The 21,615-nt window shown below is 43.8% G+C and overlaps 1 protein-coding gene across 41 annotated transcripts in view; it reads left to right on the forward strand.

The window, feature by feature from the left end:
- CACNA1C (calcium voltage-gated channel subunit alpha1 C) overlaps positions 1 to 21,615 on the forward strand; it is a 746,185-nt gene that overhangs the window by 622,865 nt on the left and 101,705 nt on the right. For 25 of the 41 annotated variants that reach the window (XM_072799571.1, XM_072799575.1, XM_072799573.1 and 22 more), the window contains 3 exons: positions 13,771 to 13,903; positions 16,951 to 17,080; positions 18,253 to 18,312. In XM_072799571.1, coding sequence (XP_072655672.1) covers positions 13,771 to 13,903; positions 16,951 to 17,080; positions 18,253 to 18,312 — 323 coding nt within the window. Of the gene's footprint in view, positions 1 to 13,770; positions 13,904 to 16,950; positions 17,081 to 18,252; positions 18,313 to 18,445; positions 18,506 to 21,615 lie in introns of all 41 variants that reach the window. The other 16 variants (XM_072799572.1, XM_072799580.1, XM_072799583.1 and 13 more) reach the window with 1 other exon arrangement.

The following is a 21,615-nucleotide window of genomic DNA, read 5'->3' on the forward strand; positions in this document are numbered from 1 at the left end:
GAAAATTGGACAGCCACATGCAGAAAAATGAAATTAGACCATTCATTCTCTTACACCAGACACAAAGATAAACTCAAATGGATGAAAGATCTAAATGTGAGACAAGAATTCATCAAAATCCTAGAGGAGAACACAGGCTTGTGTTTGTTTTGTTTTGTTTTGCTTTACTCAAACACCTTTAATTTTTAAAAACGCCCAACATCAAATAGCAACTGGCTCCCTGCTGCGGGGGGTGTGCTCACAGACAGAGGCCTCAGGGCCACCCGTGAGGCACGGTGACAGCACGGTGCCGGGCAACCAGAGACCTGACCCAGGACCACTGTCACCGGCCGCCTGCGGGCCTCCCTGTGGCCTCCCGTCCCCTCCCCGGAGGCAGCTCGTGCTGGGTCCAAGGCGGGCTCAGCACCCAGAAGCAGGAGTGAGGTTCCTGAGGGCCGTGGCTCCCACAAGGCAGTCCAGCCACCTGGCGTGCAGCGTGGGGACGGTGGCCACAGCCCCCATCCGTCTCTGGGCTGCTGGGCGGGAGGGAGTGGCACAACCAAGCGTTTTGAACTTAGCCACAGCAACTTCTTGCAAGAGACATCTATGAAGGCAGGGGAAACAAAAGCAAAACTGAACTATTGGGACTTAATCAAGATAAAAAGCTTCTGCACAGCAAAAGAAACAGTCAACAAAACAAAACTAAAAGACAACCTACAGAATGGGAGAAGATATCGCAAATGACATATCAGATAGTATCTAAAAATCTATAAAGAATTTATCAAACTATAACCAAGAAACAATCTAATCATGAAATGGGCAAAAGACATGAACAGAAATTTCACAGAGGAAGACATAGACATGGCCAACAAGCACATGAGAAAATGCTCCGCATCACTTGCTATCAGGGAAACACACATCAAAACCACAATGAGATACCACCTCACACCAGTGAGAATGGGGAACATTAACAAGGCAGGAAACAACAAATGATGGAGAGGATGTGGAGACAGGGGAACCCTCTTTTACTGTTGGGGGAGGATGTGAACTGGTGCAGCCACTCTGGAAAACTGTGTGGAGGTTCCTCAAAGAGTTAAAACAGAGCTACCCTATGACCCAGCAATTGCACTACTGGGGATTTACCCCAAAGATACAGATGCAATGAAACGCCGGGACACCTGCACCCCAATGTTCATAGCAGCAATGTCCACAATAGCCAAACTGTGGAAGGAGCTTCGGTGTCCATCGAAAGATGAATGGATAAAGAAGCTGTGGTCTATGTATACAATGGGATATTACTCAGCCATTAGAAATGACAAATACCCACCATTTGCTTCGACGTGGCTGGAACTGGAGGGTATTATGCTGAATAAAATAAGTCAATCGGAGAAGGACAATCATCATATGGTTTCACTCATATGGGGAATATAAGAAATAGTGAAAGGGATTATAGGGGAAAGGAGGGGAACTGAGTGGGAAAAATTAGAGGGAGACAAACCGTGAGAGACTCCTAATGCTGGGAAAGAAACAACACATTGTGGAAGGGGAGATGGGCAGGGGGATGGGGTGACTGGGTGATTGATGGGCTCTAAGGAGGGAACTTGATGGGATGAGCACTGGGTGTTATATGTTGGTAAATTGAACTTCAATAAAAACAAGAAAGGAAAGAAAGAAAAGAAAAAGAGAAGAAAGAAAGAAAGAAAGAAAGAAAGAAAGAAAGAAAGAAAGAAAGAAAGAAAGAAAGAAAGAAAAAGAAAGAAAAGGAATCCCTCTGGGCCCCAAGCAGAGCCAGCCTGCACACAGCACAGGGGGCAGAGGGAGGATTTGAGGGTCCTTTCACATAGGCACCCAGTTGTAGGTAGCCCAGGCCTGCTGCTTGTACCAGGCAGTGGGGCAGCCACACCCATGACAAGAATCTCTGGTTTCATCATTCTAAATATAGTCATGCCTTTTCTCTCCTTTGTTGCCCTTTGAAATCAAAGAGAAGCAGGTCAGGGGAAAAAATAATAACGAGGACATTGTCACCATATTAGCCACAATAGAAAAGTCTCTCTGTTGACTCAGCTTTGAGGATTCTTAGGATGGTTTTGCTTTTAAATTGAAAAGCTATTCTCACAGTCTGCTGATTTCTCAGGATTCTTCGGGTTTTTGTGGTTTCCCTTCCCCGGTCGTGTGGCCACCCTTCTCTAGCCTCTGCAGACCCAGACCCACCTGGTTTCTCTTGGTTCCAGGCATCTAGCACACCAATGTTGGGACCTGTGGTCCGTAGATAATGAAGCTGTCCTGCTCAGCCCACCGCCACACTCGGGCCTTGAGAACCAGCACCAACAGCCCCCCATTTGTTCACTGTCCCTGCTTTCCATTTTCTCACCCAGTGGTGGTATGCCCTTAAAGCTCGTGGTTTCATATGCCCCCCTTCCTCCACGGGACCAGCCTCTGCTTCCCAGCTCCTCCTTCCCCTGTCTCTGCAGGTCACCCCCCTGAACCTTAACACCAGGTGCAGCAGAAGTCCCCAAAGAACTCCTCCCAGGATCACTTGGCCTGCTGTCTCTGTTCTTGTCAACTTCTCATTCCCACTTGCTCTTCTTTCTTCTGAACCATAGAAGGCAGAGAACCTGATCTACCATCATCCTACCAACCCTGCCCTTTGCAGCCTCTGGGCATCTGGCCTCTGCTGTGCCCACCTCACATAGATGCCCCTTGGGAGGCAGCGCTGGCAAGCAATGCACCTGCCCCACTTATGGCCAAGACTCCCAGAGAGAGAAAGGGCAGGCTGGAGAATCCTCTCATATCTCTTCCTGCCCCTACTTCCCCCTCAGGCTTCCTACTCTACCCCTATATCACCCACCCACCCCCTGACGTCATCCCCCTGCCCAGGCTGCTGTGCTTGCTTGTCCAGGTTGCACCCAAAGGTTTGTGCCGAAGTGTCTGAGTGGGGCTCAGCTCCAGCCTGTACTCCCCGAGCCAGGGCCTCTGCCCTCCCATGAACACCCAGCAGAGGGGCCTGTTTCTGATTTGCACAAAGTACCAACCAGCCAGCAGTGGCACATCAGTCCTTCCCTCCCTGTTTAATCCCCAAAGTTCAGCAGTTGTTTGAGCATGCCCCCACCCCCCAGCTTGGTATACACTAAATTTTAGAAATATCTACTCACCTAGGCAGGGTGCCAAGGTTGTGCTTTTATTTAATCGATTCATTTATTAGAGTGAACATAGAGATATTAAGAGTCATTAAGGACTTAGAATTAAGAAGGATACCTGAAAAAGAAATGCCAATGACACCAGAGAATTCACAGGACAACACCAAGTGCTGTGGGGGCAGGGTGCTTGAACTACTTGCTGGAGGTTCCAGCAAGAACAGAGCAGTGAGGTGAGAGCAGGGAGAGACATCCAGCCTTTATGAAGAAGGGTAGGCTGGGCCGGGCTTTGCATTTGGGACATTGGAGAGGACAGAAGTTATTTCAGGACCGTACTGTTGTCATAGACAGGGAGCTGGAAGAAACCGTGGAGGTATTCATTCACTTAATAACTACCTATGAGGGGGGCAGGGCAAGATGGTGGAGGAGTAGGGTCCCCAAGTCACCTGTCCCCACCAACTTACCTAGATAACTTTCAAATCATCCTGAAAACCTATGAATCCAACCTGAGATTTAAAGAGAGAAAAGCTGGAGCGCTACAGAAACAAGAGTTTGCACTTCTAACAAGTACAACTCGTTTGTATCCACTCTGCACTGAGCAAAATGACTAGAAAGAAGAACTCACCATAAAAGAAAGAATCAGGCACAGAACTCTCTGCCATAGAGCTATAGATTTTGGATTACAATTTGATGTCAGAAAGCCAATTCAGAAGCACAATTATAAAGCTACTGGTGGGGGATCCCAGGTATCCCAGTGATTCAGCGCCCACCTTCAGCTCAGGGCATGATCCTGGGGACCTGGGATCGAGCCCCACATTGGGCTTCCTGCATGGAGCCAGCTTCTCCCTCTGCCTGTGTCTCTGCCTCTCTCCGTGTCTTTCATGAATGAATGAATGAATAAAACAAAGCTACTGGTGGCTCTGGAAAAAAGCATAAAGGATTCAAGAGACTTCATGACTGCAGAATTTAGGTCTAATCAGGCAGATTTTAAAAATCAATTAAATGAGATGCAATCCAAACTGGAGGTCCTAAAGACAAGGGTTAATGAGGTAGAAGAAAGAATGAGTGACATAGAAGACAAGTTGATGGCAAGGAAGGAAGCTGAGGAAAAAAGAGAAAAACAATTAAAAGACCATGATGAAAGGTTAAGGGAAATAAATGACAGCCTCAGAAGGAAAAATCTACGTTTAATTGGGGTTCCAGAGGGCGCCGAGAGGGACAGAGGACCAGAAAGCATATTTGAACAAATCATAGCTGAGACTTCCCTAATTTGAGGAGGGCAACAGGAATTCAGATCCAGAAGATAGAGAGGTCCCCCCCTAAAATCAATAAAACCATTCAACACCTTGACATTTAATAATGAAACTTGCAAATTCCAAAGATAAAGAGAAAATCTTTAAAGCATCAAGAGACAAGAGATCCCTAACTTATATGGGGAAGAATATTAGATTAACAGCAGACCTCTCCAGAGACCTGGCAGGCCAGAAAGGGCTAGCAGGATATATTCAGGGTCCTACATGAGAAGGACCTGCACCCAAGAATACTTTATCCAGCAAGGCTCTCATTCAGAATAGAAAGAGACATAAAGAACTTCCAAGATAGGCAGAAACTGAAAGAATATGTGACCACCAAACCAGCTCTGCAAGAGATACTAAGCGGGACTCTGTAAAAGAAAGAGGACGCCCAAAGAATTAATCCACAAAAACAGGGACTGAATAGGTATTATGATGACACTAAATTTATATCTTTCAGTAGTAACTCTGAACATGAATGGGCTAAATGATCCCATCAAAAGATGCAGGGTGTCAGACTGAATAAAAAAGCAGGACCCATCTATTTGCTGTCTACAAGAGACTCATTTTAGACCTAAGGACACCTACAGCCTGAAAATGAAAGGTTGGAGAACCATTTACCATTCCAACGGTCTTCAAAAGAAAGCAGAGGTAGCCATCCTTATATCAGATAAATTAAAGTTTAGACTTTAGAGAATGACTGTAGTAAGAGATTAAGACGGACACCATACCATACTTAAAGGATCTATCCAACAAGAGGACCTAACAATCATGAATATTCATGCCCCTAATGTGGGCGCTGCCAACTATATCAATCAATTAATAACCAAAGTAAAGACATACCTAGATAATAATACACTAATACTGGGATACTTCAACACAGCACTTTCTGTAAATGACAGATCTTCTAAGAACAACATCTCCAAAGAAACAAGAACTTTAAATGATACACTGGACCAGATGGATTTCACAGATATTTACAGAACTTTACATCGAAATGCAACTGAATACACATTCTTCTCAAGTGCACATGGAACTTTCTCCAGAATAGACCACATACTGGGTCACAAATGAGGTCTCAACCGATACCAAAATATTGGGGTTGTCCCCTGCATATTTTCAGACCATAATGCTTTGAAACTTGAACTCAATCACAAGAGGAAATTTGGTAGAAACTCAAACACGTGGAGGTTAAAGACCATCCTGCTAAAAGATGAAAGGGTCAACCAGGAAATTAGAGAAGAATTAAAAAGATTCATGGAAACTAATGAGAATGAAGATACAACTGTTCAAAATCTTTGGGATACAGCAACAGCAGTCCTCAGAGGGAAATACATTGCAATACAAGCATCCTCAAAAAAATTGGAAAAACCCAAATACACAAGCTAAGCTTGCACCTAAAGGGACTGTAGAAAGAACAGCAAATAAAACTACACCCAGCAGAAGAAGAGAGATAATAAAGATTTGAGCAGACCTCAATGAAATAGAGACAGAAGAACTGTAGAAAAGATAAACAAAACCAGGAGTTGGTTCCTTGAAAGAATTGACAAGACAGATAAACCATTGGCCAGCCTTATTAAAAACAAAAGAGAAAAGACTCTAATTAATAAAATCACGAATGAAAAAGGAGAGATCACAACTAATACCAAGGAAACACAAAAGATCTTAAAAATGTATTATAAGCAGCTCTACGCCAATGAATTAGGCAATCTAGAAGAAATGGATGCATTTCTGTAAAACCATAAATTACCAAAACTGGAACAGAAAGAAATAGAAAACCTGAATGGGCCAATAACCAGGGAAGAAATTGAAGCAGTCATCAAAAACCTCCCAAGACACAAAAGTCCAGGGCCAGATGGCTTCCCAGGGGAATTCTATCAAACATTTAAAGAAGAAACAATACCTTCTACTAAAGCTGTTCAGAAAGGTAGAAAGGGATGCAATACTTCCAAACTCATTTTATGAAGCCAGCATCACCTTAATTCCAAAACCAGACAAAGACTCCATCAAAAAGGAGAATTACAGACCAATATCCCTGATGAACACACATGCAAAAATTCTCAACAATATACTAGCCAATAGGATCCAACAGTACATTAAGAAGATTATTCACCATGACCATGATTATTCACCATAAAGTGGGATTTATCCCCGAGATGCAAGGCTGGTTCAACACTCGTAAAACAATCACTGTGATAGATCATATCAACAAGAGAAAAAACAAGAACCATATGATCCTCTCAATAGATGCAGAGAAAGCATTTGACAAAATACAGCATCCATTCCTGATCAAAACTCTTCAGAGTGTAGGGATAGAGGGAACATTCCTCAGCATCTTAAAAGCTGTCTACGAAAAGCCCACAGCAAATATCATTCTCAAGGGGGAAACACTGAGAGCCTTTCCCCTAAGATCAGGAACACGACAGGGATGTCCACTCTCACCACTGCTATTCAACATAGTACTAGAAGTCCTAGCCTCAGCAATCAGGCAACAAAAAGAAATAAAAGACATTCAAATTGGCAAAAAGGAAGTCAAACTCTCCCTCTTTGCGGATGACATGATACTGTATATAGAAAATCCAAAACACTCCACCCCAAGATTGCTAGAACTCGTACAGCAATTTGGTAGTGTGGCAGGATACAAAATCAATGCCCAGAAATCAGTGGCATTTCTATACACTAACAATGAAACTGAAGAAAGGGAAATTAAGAATTCAATCCCAATTACAATTGCATAAGATACCTAGAAATAAACCTAACCAAAGCGGTAAAGGATCTATACCCTAAAAACTACAGAACGCTTCTGAAAGAACTTGAGATGGAAAAATATTCCATGCTCATGGACTGGAAGAATTAATATTGTGAAAATGTCAATGCTACCTAGGGCAATTTACACATTTAATGCAATCCCTATCAAAATACCATGGACTTTCTTCAGAGAGTTGGAACAAATCATCTTAAGAATTGTGTGGAATCAGAAAAGACCCCAAATAGCCAGGGGAGTATTGAAAAAGAAAACCAGAGCCGGGGGCATCACAATGCCGGATTTCAAGTTGTACTACAAAGCTGTGATCATCAAGACAGTGTGGTATTGGCACAAAAACAGACCCATAGATCAATGGAACAGAATAGAGAACCCAGAAATGGGGCATCAACTCTATGGTCAACTAATATTCCACAAAGCAGGAAAGACTATCCACTGGAAAAAGGACAGTCTCTTCAATAAATGGTGCTGGGAAAATTGGACAGCCACGTGCAGAAGAATGAAACTAGATCATTCTCTTGCACCACACACAAAGATAAACTCAAATGGATGAAAGATCTAAATGTGAGACAAGAATCCATCAAAATCCTAGAGGAGAACACAGGCAACACCCTTTTTGAACTTGGCCACGGTAACTTCTTGCAAGAGACATCTATGAAGGCAAGGGAAACAAAAGCAAAACTATTGGGACTTAATCAAGATAAAAAGCTTCTGCACAGCAAAAGAAACAGTCAACAAAACTGACAAAAAAAAGACAACCTACAGAATGGGAGAAGATATCGCAAATGACATATCAGATAAAGGGCTAGTATCCAAAATCTATAAAGAATTTATTAAACTCAACACCCAAGAAACAAATAATCTAATCATAAATGGGCAAAAGACATGAACAGAAATTTCACCAAAGAAAACATAGACATGGCCAACGAGCACATGAGAAAATGCTCCGCATCATTTGCTATCAGGGAAATACACATCAAAACCACAATGAGATCCCACCTCACACCAGTGAGAATGGGGAAAATTAACAAGGCAGGAAACAACAAATGTTGGAGAGGATGTGGAGACAGGGGAACCCTCTTGCACTGTTGGTGGGAATGTGAACTGGTACAGCCCAACCTGGAAAACTGTGTGGAGGTTCCTCAAAGAGTTAAAAGTAGAACTGCCTTACAAGCTAGCAGTTGCACTGCTCCGGATTTACCCCAAAGATACAGGTGCAGTGAAACACTGGGACACCTGCACCCCAATGTTCATAGCAGCAAAATGAACTGTTGGGACTTCATCAAGATAAGAAGCTTTTGCACAGCAAAGGATACAGTCAACAAAACTAAAAGACAACCTAAAGAATGGGAGAAGATATTTGCAAATGACCTTTCAGATAAAGGGCTATTTTCCCATATCTATAAAGAACTTATTAAACTCAACACCAAAGAAACAAACAATCCAATCATGAAATGGGCAAAAGACATGAACAGAAATCTCACAGAGGAAGACATAGACATGGCCAACATGCACATGAGAAAATGCTCTGCATCACTTGCCATCAGGGAAATACAAATCAAAACCACAATGAGTTACCACCTCACACCAGTGAGAATGGGGAACATTAACAAGGCAGGAAACAACAAATGATGGAGAGGATGTGGAGACAGGGGAACCCTCTTTTACTGTTGGGGGAGGATGTGAACTGGTGCAGCCACTCTGGAAAACTGTATGGAGGTTCCTCAAAGAGTTAAAACAGAGCTACCCTATGACCCAGCAATTGCACTACTGGGGATTTACCCCAAAGATACAGATGCAATGAAACGCCGGGACATCTGCACCCCAATGTTCATAGCAGCAATGTCCACAATAGCCAAATTGTGGAAGGAGCCTCGGTGTCCATCGAAGGATGAATGGATAAAGATGTGGTTTATGTATACAACGGGCTATTCCTCAGCCATTAGAAACGACAAATACCCACCATTTGCTTCGATGTGGATGGAACTGGAGGGTATTATGCTGAGCGAAGTAAGTCAATCAAAGAAGGACAAACATTATATGTTCTCATTCATTTGGAGAATATAAAAAATAGTCAAAGAGAATAAAGGGGAAAGGAGAGAAAATAAGTGAAAATATCAGTGAGGGTGACAGAACATGAGAGACTCCTAACTCTGGGAAACGAACAAGGGATAGTGGAAGGGAAGGTGGTGGGGGATTGGGGTGACTGGGTGATGGGCACTGAGGGGGGCACTTGATGGGATGAGCACTGGGTGTTATGCTATATGTTGCAAATCGAACTCCAATAAAAAATATATTAAATTTTTTTTAATTTTACAATTACAAGTTATAAACATATTCTTCATTTTTGACTTCCTTTATCTGTATTCAATTTTATTTTTGTAAATATATGTGTATATATATTATATATATATAAATTTTTCTTTTTTATACCATTGGAATTTAGTATCTTTTAACACAGAACAAAATACACTCAGGATCAAGTGGATCACCCTGTTTTATCCACTCTGTGAGATTATATTCTCTCATTACCACCCATTCCACCACCCCCCATTCTTTCTCTCTCTCTCTCTCTCTCTCTCTCATTTTTCTTTTCTTTTTCTTTCTATTTTTTCTATCATTTTCTGGTTCCTGAACTATTCAGAATTGTCTAGTCTGTATTTTGTTTGGGTCATCGTTGACATTTTTGACTCTGCACACTTGTACAGTCATTCTTCACTGGACAAAAAGATTAGAAAAAGGAATTTACAACAAAAGAAAGAACCAGAGGTAATACTCTCTGCCACAGATATAATGAAAAAAAAAAAAACTACCTATGAAGCTCCTACTGTGTGCCTGGCACTGGGGATACAAGACAGAGAAGGCTGCTGCTCTCCTGGAGCTTACATTTCAGTGGCGACACAGGCAATGAGCAAGAAAGGAGGCCAACTAAAAAAATAATATCAGGTAGCAGTAAGCAGCAAGGAGATAATGAAGCCAATGGCTATGTTAGGGAGCTCCTCAGTGGTGTGGGGCTGCTATGGCTGTGTGATCTGTGAAGGTCTCTTTAAGGAGACACATTCAGACTGAAATCTGAATGAGTCAGAGGAAACTGCTTTCTAGGTGGAGAGCTAGCAAATGCTGAATCTCTTGGGCAGAATGATCTGTGGAGGAATCCAAAGAGGCCTGTGTGCATGGAGCAAAGTGAATGAAGGGGAAAGGTAGGGGTTGGACAGGGACTAGGCAGGAGCAAGTGGGGCAGTACCTGAAAGGCCACCCAAGAGGTTTGGTTCTGAGCTGAGGCAATGGAGAATCACCCAGGGTTCTCAGAGGAAGATATAATCCGGTGTCTGAATTACCTTTAGAAGACTGTGCCTCATGAAGAGGCAATATATGGTCAAAGGAAGAATTGGAGGCAGTGAGGATATTAGTAGGGTCCCGTGTGTGGTGGTGGCCTCTTGGGCCAGGGCAGTGGTGCTGGAGATACAGAGAATTGGTGGAACTTGGGGTATATTCTTTAGGACTCGCTAGTGGCCCAGAAGCCTGGGAGAGAGAATGAACAATGGAAGGAGATGAGGTTTCAGAGCTGAGCCAGCAGAAAACATGTCCAGTGCAGCAGCAGGTGCATCCTCGGCCTTCTCTCTTGGATCTCCACCCACACAGCTCACTTTGGGGCAGGTGGTCTTACCAATCATGCCTTTGAACTCTGGGACCACGCTAAAGATTCTGAGTCCCTTGAGGGCAGGAACCACAGCTTTGTGTTCAGTATGCTGTAGGCACTAGGTGTTAGAAATAATATTATCTGAATCTGCCATGAACAAAATCACAGAGCTGAAAATGAGTATCAAATGGGGTGGGGGCAAGGATCAGCAAGAACCAAGAGTGGGGCATCTGGCTGCACCATGGTTTTACTTTTGAGCACTGATGCCTGCCATCTGGAAAGCAGCAGTGCCTCCAAAGTGCAGCAATATCTTCCTGACCACGCTTTTCAAAACCTCTGAGAATGGAGATGAGAAATAAAGATTCCCAAGGGATTCCACTGGCATCTGGTTGCAGGAGTCTAGGTGGGTCAGTTGCCAACCCCCGAAACAGAACTTTACCTGATTTTTCTTATTCTGTCAGCCTCCCTCCTTATATATCATACATGTGAAGGGTGACAGCTGTCAGATTTCTGGCCCTTTACAAATTTGGATTTGTCCTTTAAAAGTGGTTTCCTTAAGCATTATGCCTGGAATTCAGCTGGCTTGTGTCTGAATGGATCAACTGACTTGCTTCTCCCAGGAATGCAAATCTGGGTAGAGCTTCATAAACAGAGAGGCAGGCTATTGCTGATGAAAGAGCATGCAAAACTCTTCACCAGGAACTCAGAAAACCACAAAGCTAGTAAATATGTTTTTCTATGAACATGCATGATTAAAATAAGTACTGAAATACCTGTTACCAAATTATCATTAATAAGAAAGTGTTGGGTCATTGAGAGCAAAAGTGAAGAGAATACAAACAGTTGGGCAGGAATTTAAGATATTGTGATTTAGGCCAACTCCAGTTTTATATATTTTGCTTCACTAGGGACTCTGCCTTTCTTTTACCTACCAGGCTTTTGTTAGAAAGCTTCAACCTGTGGCCTGACAACAATTTTTCATCTCACACCTCTCTCCTGCTAAAAATATGAAGGGAAAAACTGATTTATGCCTGTATTCTGCTGGTCCTCCAAAAAAGCCTTGGGTCTCTAAATGCCTCTTGCTTTGATAAAGAAACACTTTCTATATCGCATTTTTTTTTTCTCTGCACTACCTACCTTCATTTTAACCAGAAGAAGAGAGAGCATGGAGAAACATAGCTGGTCCAAGAGATAAACTTCCAACAGCTGGTTTTCACCTGACCTTCTTCTTTTACAAAATCCCTTCCTTATAAAGTAAATACTGGTGTGAAAGTGTAATCATCACCAAAAAATAAGGGAAATGAGTGCAGGGCATAGTGTCTCTCTCCACAGTGTCTCTCTCAGCACATCAAGAGATGGAACAGGTACACGTAAAATCAGGCATTCAAGCTATTTTGTCCTAAGTGCCAATGAATGGAGGAGGCCAACAGGGCTCTGGGATCACAGGAAGGTCATTCTTAAGAGCCCAGATAGAGGATAGAGCCAGATGAATGATGCTGACTATCATGGGAGTCCTTCTAGTTCTGTGGAGAGGGAGATGAGGGCAGTTGAAATACGGAGACAGCATGAGGAAAGGAAAGGAGAAAGCACATGGCAACTGTATTCATTTCCTGAGGCTTTCATAACAAATTACCATGACCTATATGGCTTAAAACAGCAAACATTTATTTTCTCACAGTGTGGAGCCTACAAGTCTGAAATCAGGTGTTGGCATGACCATCTTCCCTTATCTGGCTCCAGAGAGCACCCTCTCTCGCCTCTTTCCCATCTCTGCTGGTGGCCAGCAGTCCTTGGCATTCCTTGGCTTTCAGCCTTATCACTCCCATCACTGCCTCTGTCTTCACATGTGTGTCTCTAGGTCTCCTTATAAGGACAACAGTCCTTGGATTTAGGGCCCATCCCACTCCAGTATGACTTCATCATGACTCTATATCTGCAAAGGCACTGTTTCCAAAGTAAGGTCACATTCTGAAGTTCCAGCTAGACATGAATTTGCGAGGCACATTATTCAACCCACTACCATGAGCCTTCAGAAAACAGTTTGTGAGTGGAAAATCTGTCAGGGAATAAGAGCAGACAGAGGTCAGACTGAGAAAGATGCTAAGCACTACTTTACAGGCTGTCTTTCCCATGGGTAGAGATCATAACAACAACAGCTAATGTTTATATAGCACTTGCTATATGCCAGGTGCCACTCTGAGGTGTGCGTGTACTATTAGCCTATTTACAGATGGGGAAACTGAGACACAGAGAGACTACATACCAGAAAGAAACAGAGCTGATATTTGGATCAAGGCATGGGCTGGAGAGCCCATGCTCTCATTCCCATTCCCTTTCCAAACATTTTTTAATGCATTTGATCAGAACAGGATATGCAGTAGTTTCCTACCACAAGGAATGACCTCGCAAGCAAAGGAGTAACCCATTGGCCTTTGGTCCACAGTAAATGTGACCATTTTGGGGGAATGGGAGTGCTAATTTTAAACTCCTAGAACCTTCAAGGATGGGGTTGCTTGGAGGGCTTATGAGCCATACCCATTCCCCTACCTACAGCCTAGATGGACAAGTACACCTGGCAATGCCCTAATCTTACCTGATCACCTTTCCTAGTGCTTTACAACTAGGATGACCAACCATCAGAATCTGCATGGGACTGAGGAGCCCCCTGGGTGTGGGAATTTCAGTTTAGAAACCAGGACAGTCCTTGGCAAACTGGGATTGAACTAGTCACCCTACTTATAGCCCCCCTTGTCATCTCCTGCCAGAAAAGTCTCTCTAACAAAGATTCTAGCACTCACAGGGAGAGAGCTCAGTGTCTTAATTGATACCCCTCATTTTTAGAGATGCAAATGATGTCTTGATTCTGGTCAGTAGGAAGGTATCTGGAAGTAGGCAGCACAGTGGTAAAACCTCATGGGAATGCTGGAATTATTTAGAATGGTGCGCTTTGTTTTCTTACAGGAGAAGAGGATGAGGAGGAGCCTGAGATGCCTGTGGGCCCCCGCCCACGACCACTCTCTGAGCTGCACCTTAAGGAAAAGGCAGTGCCCATGCCAGAAGCCAGTGCGTTTTTCATCTTCAGCCCCAACAACAGGTGTGTATGAATGGTGGGGAAGGTGGGACTCTGCTCTCTCCATGCCACAAGCACAGCAGATGCCAGCATCTTCCAATCTCTGAGTGGAACCTGGGACTTTCCCAGATCCCAACAACTTGTGTAAACAGGCACTGATTTAGGGAAAAGTATCCTGGATTCCAAATCAGTAGACCAATGTCTGTTTTTCCCTCCATTTTTTGACAGGTGTAAACTATTTCTGTAGTCTTTTGGTGATTACCCTTGGTGATCCACTAAGTCTATTTAACTTAACAAAGTCTAAAGTTAAGCAATATCCTAAACCTCCTCCTGCAAAATAGAAGGAGCTTTTACTATTTTAACTCCCCTCAGCCCCGCTACCTTACATGTTCTTATTGCTTGGTATTTTAGGCTTGATCTTTATTTTTAACTTAACAAGTTAGATATTATCATCATTATCATTATTATTATTATTATTAATAGGCAATGTAGATTTGGATTTTTTTAGAGATTTATGTTCTTTTTTTTTTCTTTAAGATTTTATTTATTCATTCATAGAGACACACAGAGAGAGAGAGAGAGAGAGAGAGAGGCAGAGACACAGGCAGAGGGAGGAGCAGGCTCCATGCAGAGAGCCTGACTTGGGACTCGATCCAGGGTCTCCAGGATCACGCCCTGGGCTGCAGGTGGCGCTAAACCACTGCGCCACCGGGGCTGCCCTAGATTTGGATACAAATATACAACTTGCCATTTTACTTATTCATCATTTTTCTTGTACATCTCAGTCCATCATTCTGCCATCATTTTCTTTCTTTCTAAACACATTTTTTAGAAGCCCCTAGTGTTCCTTATGATAGAGTCATTTGGCCTTTGTTTATCTCTAATTGTTTTCATTTCTTGTTCTTGGAAGATAGTTTTGCTATGTACACAATTTTAGGTCAATAGAGTTTGTGTCTCAGTTCAACATAATATTAGACTGTACTGTTCCATTCCTACTATCATTCTTTTATAGATAATCTGCCCCTTATCATCAGCTGATCTGAACATCTTCTGTTGCCTTGGTGTTGTTTAGGTTTGCTACTACGTATCTAAATATTCTTTTCTTTCCATTTATCCTGCATGGGATGTTATGGATTTATCTTTTTCTCTGGTTCTTGAACAACAGTAAAAATTAGAAAAAGAATTTCTAATTCCTGAAATGTTGCATCCATAATCTCTTTCTCTCTAATCCTTCCTTCTGGCACTCCAATTAAATATATGTCAGACCTTCTCATTCTGTCCTCCTATCTCCTACTGTGTCTTGCAAATCTTTCACCTCTTTGTCTCTCTTTTGGTATTCAGGGTAGTTTCTTCAGATATATCTTCCAATTTCTTCATTCTCTCTTCAACTTTGTCTATGTTACTGTTTAAACCAATTTTTTAAAATATTTTATTTATTTATTCATGAGAGACACACGGAGAGAGGCAGAGCCATAGACAGAGGGAGAAGAAGGCTCCCTGCGGGGAGTCTGATGTGGGACTTGATCCCGGGACCCTGGGATCATGACCTGAATCAAAGGCAGATGCTCAACCATTGAGCCTCCCAGGTGCCCTAAACCTTTTATATCAACTTACTCTTTTTTCTTTCAAACAGTTCCATTTGATGCTTGATTTTCCAGATCCATCTGTCTATATATACTACTTCCTTTGTTGATTCATCATCTTCATGCTCATCATTTGTTCTGTTAAATATTCTGTCTGCATTCTCTATCTGATATGTCCAGTATACATAGTCTTTGGGCGGGGGTTCGAAAGCACTTATTTGTAGTTTCTTCTGATTTACCATCTTAGTGGCCCATCCTCTCTTATATGCTTAAAGATCTTTGATTGTGACCTCAATACATCATCTTAATTGGTGAGATTCTTGTGGATCTAAATTAAGATTGGGAAGCTTTCTTCAAGATGCTTCTAAAGGATGTTGGCTCAGTCCTAGGCTTCTGTGTCCTGCCTCACATCTGGCTTGAAATTCAGTTTCCTGATAGCAGTTTTACTACTGGCATCTATCCTCAGCCAACTCTATCTTTCTTGGCTGCCTATCACACAGACCCTGGGTCAGTGGATTTGTTAGTTTGAAAGGGATAATCATTGCAAACCTCCTAACTCTAATGAAGCCAGAATTATCTCAAAGGGTTTACCCTTCCCAGGATTTGCTGCTTCCACAGCAGTTGGGTCTCTCAGAGCACTTAGTCAACCAACAATGCTGTGAACAGAAGTCTAAAAGCCTGGATTCAAGCCCTGAAACCACCTCCACCCCCACCACCCCCACCACACACACACACACACACACACACACACACACACACACCACTCTACAAGCTGTCTTTCTAGACCAGCCTATCCTTCTCAGGTTTCAGTGTTCTTATCTATAAAATGGAGATAATAACACCATATCCCCTTCCTAAGCTGCCAGTAAGAGATAGTGTATAAGACACACTTGGCATTCAAAGATCTAACATTTGTGGCACTGTCAGTGAATGCTCAGAAGTCCATACATGTAGTTCTTTGTAATTATGCTGAAGTGTAGAATTGAATGGCATGCCTTGAAGCTATTACACAGGAACAAATTGCCTAGCCAGAATGTAGGTTTAGCTGGCTTCTCACCATCCACATCTCTGGGTGGCTCTGTCATTCCCTATACATAAAAATATGAAAATCTTATAAAATGATTTTTTAATGACGTGACAAAGAAGTCCCCCCCAAAAAAGCCAGTTGTTAATGTTACAGAAGTATATGAAAATTTGGGGATTCACCAAAGTCTCAGATGTAACCCACCAAAATGTCAAAAACTTACTGCCTATGAAAGTGCTTTAGAACTGAAAAGTTCTGTGCAGATGTGCCTCACAGTGAGGGGCATGGAGAGGGGTGAGATGTGGTTGTCATTACCCAGCAGCAGTAAGACATCGGGTAAAAAGCCCATCCCCAAACTAACAAGCACCTTTCACAAGCTGAGAGGAGTGATGAGTTCCAGAGACCTGGAAGCTGCTTTCCTTGCCTTCCTGACATGCTTCTGTCCTCTCTTCCACCCCACGCAGATTTCGCCTCCAGTGCCACCGCATTGTCAATGACACGATCTTCACCAACCTGATCCTCTTCTTCATTCTGCTCAGCAGCATTTCCCTGGCAGCTGAAGATCCCGTCCAGCACACCTCCTTCAGGAACCATGTACGCATTCCGTTTTTTTCCCCTGCACCTCTTCCTCCCGGGAATGGGACTGGGCCCACAGCTCTGCTACTGACCTCAATCAGGATCCCAATTCCAAATATTATAATCAGATGCACAATAAACATTCTTGAAGACACTAAGGCTTTGGTAGAAACCATCAAAAACAAATAAGAGAATATGTACCAAATGCCTCAGGCTGGCCTGATTGGCAAACTAGGATTCTCATTGTCCTACGCATGTTTCCATGAAAGCTCTGATTCCTTGTATGCTTAGTAAGAAAAAGTAGCCACTGACTTCCAGCATTGCTCCCAATAAACCCTGAGGGACACAGGGGGAGCCTTGGCAAACAGGTGCCAATGGTGAGGCTGACCTTATATAAAGGATAGCTTCAATGACCTTGTGTAGGGGAGAAAACTAAATTTAGAGACCCACCCAAGGCTCTGGTGAACCACATTAAAGGCTAGAGTAAGAATTGTTATATCTCGAAGCCTTAAAACTTTGTAAAAATCCCAACCAGGTGGGCATGAAGAGGAGTCCACCGACCTAAAGCCTTACCCATGCCAAACAACTTGGTGGTCCTGCAGCCTGCTTGATCCAGAGTTTTCTTAGAAAGATGTTGGTCCTAGGTCTGATCCATCGTCTGGTGGATGAGACCATGTAGTCTGCCCCAAGCCTAGGCAGTCCTCACCTGGAAGATGCTCCCTCCCATGCCCCAAAGAACACACCAGGATTTCCACCAACATGAGAAGCTAGCTGAGTCACACCAACGTGAGTTAAGCATTTGGCATTTTCCTGCAATAAAAAGCAAACCCTACTCTCTGTCTTTTTGACACACATCCCAGTGGTCTGATTGGAGTTTGTAAGTAAATTGGATTAATGAGAAAAGCATCCAACCAAATGCTGCCCAGACCCAGGACCAGTTGAGTCCTGCCCTGGGGGCTCCCCCTCACAGTCTGGGGACTTCATCTGGAGCCACTAAGCTGCCTGAGGCCAGCCCTGCTTCAGGATCCAATGTTGTGTATATATACTACTCATCTCCTAACTCACTTCCATATGTCTCCATGTGGGAAAGCTGATGTGATGTGTAGTGTGGTTCTGGAGCTGAACTCTCCTTCCAGCCTGCTTCCCTCCCTTCCCACCCCATCCCCACCCTGTTTCTTTTTGTTTTGCAGATTCTGTTTTATTTTGACATTGTTTTCACTACCATTTTCACCATTGAAATTGCTCTGAAGGTAAAGCCCCAACCCCTCTCTCCTCTTCCCATCCTCTAGGAGCCGGCACTAGCTCTCTGTCGCTAACACACATGCTTCTGTTGGTGTCAAGTTCACTCTCAGAGCCACTAATCCAATTGTGCTTATTTTTCAGATCCTAGGCAATGCAGACTATGTCTTCACTAGTATCTTTACATTAGAAATTATCCTTAAGGTAATGCAATCTGAGCAATGCACTCTCTGTCTCTTTCTCCCATCTATCTCTGCTGTATCTGCCTATCTCTCTTCTCTCTTGTTTCTTTCACTCTCTCTTTTTTACTTTCAGTCCTGAGATTGGAAGAATTAGTGCCCCTCACTTTGTGCTATGTGCTTTGCTCAGGCTCAGAAGCAAAAGAAACCCACCCCTATTGCTGTGCTTCCTCGCAGTCTGGAAGAGGCATATGACTCACAGTGTCAACACTGATGCTGTCCTATCGCCAGGTTTGGCAATGTGCCAGACTCCAACCCCCACTAAGCCCCACACACCCACATATACCCCATCTCCGGTAATTGATGACTGACCCCTGCTTAGAACTCCTTTCCCTCATCCTGCCCAGAAGAGATGCTGCTCAAACTCCAAGAGTGGAGAAGCTCATGGGGCATGGACAATCACTTTGTCAAAAAATCAATTTGTCAACAAATTGTCAATCCCTTCCTCAGCATTAGTGGCAAGCACCAGAGCTTGGCCGGAGTTGGGCCTGTGTGATAGTAAGCATAGGCCTAATGCAAGATTTGGGACCAGTCTTCCAATGAGGGCTTTTAACAGACAACTGTAGATTACTTCTGAATCCTCAGTTTCCTACTGAAAAGCTTTGCTACAATGCCCTTTGCCCTAAGCATGGAGGAAGGAAAATTGTACTAGAGAGCTGAGCACAGGGGAGAACCAAGAGCTGAAAGAAACTGGAGCACCCAGTTCCCAAGCCCCAGTCCTGAGAGCTCACCAGCCCAGCCCTGCCTGCAGCTGGCCGCCCCAGGGTCTATGGCCATGATTGCAGAACTGCTACAGACATATCCTTTCAGTGGAGCCCACCTCTAAGAGCATGGGAATGAGAGAGATTGTTTTCTAAGTTTTACTTTATTACTTATATGAATTTATCATTACTATAATATTTATATTTATTTTATTATTTCTAAGTTTTTCTGGCATACTTCTGAGCCTCTAAAATAATGCATAGTCAAGCCACTCCACCTGAGACTCAGGGTGTGAGTTCTGAGACCCGGGAAAAGTGTATTTCAGCATTTGCTGCCTCCTCAGAACCACAGAATGTATTTTACCATTAGTGTGAACAGAAGGGCTGTAGGCTCTAAAGCATATGCTTCAGTTTGGTGTCTTCTTCCTGGATGATGACCTAAGACTCCTCCTCCCAAGGAGTCCAGGCTCCCTTTTCCCCCTTCCTGGGGGTGCTGCAAGCCACTGTCCACACTTGACCATGTGCCACAGCCAGCCTATAGACACACCCTTCCTCGCTAATGCAACTCCCAAGTCATGACCCAACTCTTTAATGCACATGACATCCTGTCACATCCAGATAGAAGTTGAGTGGTGCAGTTTGGGGTGCCTCCACTGTGTCTTTCTCTCCAAAAGGCTGAGCTGTCCAGACCCCCACCTTCTATCCCTGGTTCCAGTGACCAAGGGTATTCCTTGGGTTTTCTCTTCTACTCAACGACAGTGGATCTGACCAGGCCCTGATTCCTGGGGTGGGGGGGAGCCAAGAGCTGCCTGGCTGCATTAAGATATACTCTGTAAAACCCTCTTTCCATGACGGGCACTGAGGGGGGCACTTGACGGGATGAGCACTGGGTGTTATTCTGCATGTTGACAAATTGAACACCAATAAAAAATAAATTTATTATTTAAAAAAAAAAAACCCTCTTTCCATGGTGAGCTGAGTTCTCCTGGTCTTCAGACTCAGGGAGACACACAATTATCCAAAACTCCTTCCCAGGACAAGAAAAGCTCTGAGTACCAGTTCTCAGGATTACTCCACAGAGCTCCCCTCATGGATTTCAATGGTGCTATTTTTCCTTCAAGGTTGCCATGCAAGCAGAAGTGAAAGGTCTCTTTGCAAGCATTGTCATAAGATCCTTCCTTCTTTTCACCCTCTCCCTCTTCTACTCCCTTTGTGACTCAGCGTGCTTTTAAATATAAACCCCAGTCCCCACACCACTTCCTTGCACCTCCTTCCACTGGGCCCCTCTGCCTTGCCCGATGGCTCAGCTTCCCACCGTCCAAGGGGTATTTAGTCTCAAGAACAATAGAAAGACCTGGGGACATTTGGCCATGACGGTTGGCCTGCATACTGCAAAGGACTATCACATAGAGGAGGAACCAGGCCCAGTGAGTACAAGTTACAAGATGCATCTAGTAACTAGAAAAGCTCCTGGGCATGTGGTGGTCACCTGTGGATGGACAGAGGGGTTTTCCTACCCTTCCAGCTCAGTCAGTCAACAATCTTATGCCCACCTTTTTTCTTCCTTCTGCCTGAAAATACCCCAGCAATAGACTTTTCCTATGCAATGGCTTAGAACATTAAGGGAGCAGGAACTAAGTGGATGGCCATCAGCCAAACAGGGTAAAGGAAGGACACTTTGCATTGGATACCTGAACCTGGCCTCTTCTGTTGTCTTAAATGCCTAGGATAATTTTCAAATAAATTCTCCATTTTTTCAGCATCTACTTGCTCTTTCTCTCCTGACCAGTCTTCCTCTGGCTCTACCTAGGCATGTGTCACCCCCACCCACTACATACACACACACACACACACACACACACACACACACACACACACACACTTTCTGGAGTACTGGTCTCATTCTAGGTCTCCTAGAACCCCAAAGTCAAAGGACAGGCATCGGCACTGTGAGTCCCACAAGTGTACCTATTCAGGGAGTGCTCTTCCTGACTGTGGAGGGCTCTGTGGTGCTCAGTAGTATCCTCACAATTTCCAAGCTAGGAGTGAGGCAAGGTCAGACTCAGCACCTTCTCTAAGACTGAAAGTGAGATGGCTGGGGAAGGTGCTTGGCCTTCTGCAGGCACAGGGACTCTTTAGTTAAATGAACCATAGGAATCCCAAGTCCAGTCTCTAGAGTCCCAGATCTTTGGCGGGAGACAGGACAGCAAGCCCCTCCAGATGGTAGGCCTTCAGGAGAAATCTCCAACTATATTCCCCTCCAGCCTTTTATATAATATACCTACTTCTAGAAACTGTTGCAGGACACAGGTGCCTGAGTCCTCTGTGACCCCCTGCAGCAAGAGATAAATGGAAAGAATTAGGTTGCAAGAGC

This window comes from Canis lupus, chromosome 25, assembly GCF_048164855.1.
Source record: "Canis lupus baileyi chromosome 25, mCanLup2.hap1, whole genome shotgun sequence".
Taxonomy (NCBI): Eukaryota; Metazoa; Chordata; class Mammalia; order Carnivora; family Canidae; genus Canis; species Canis lupus.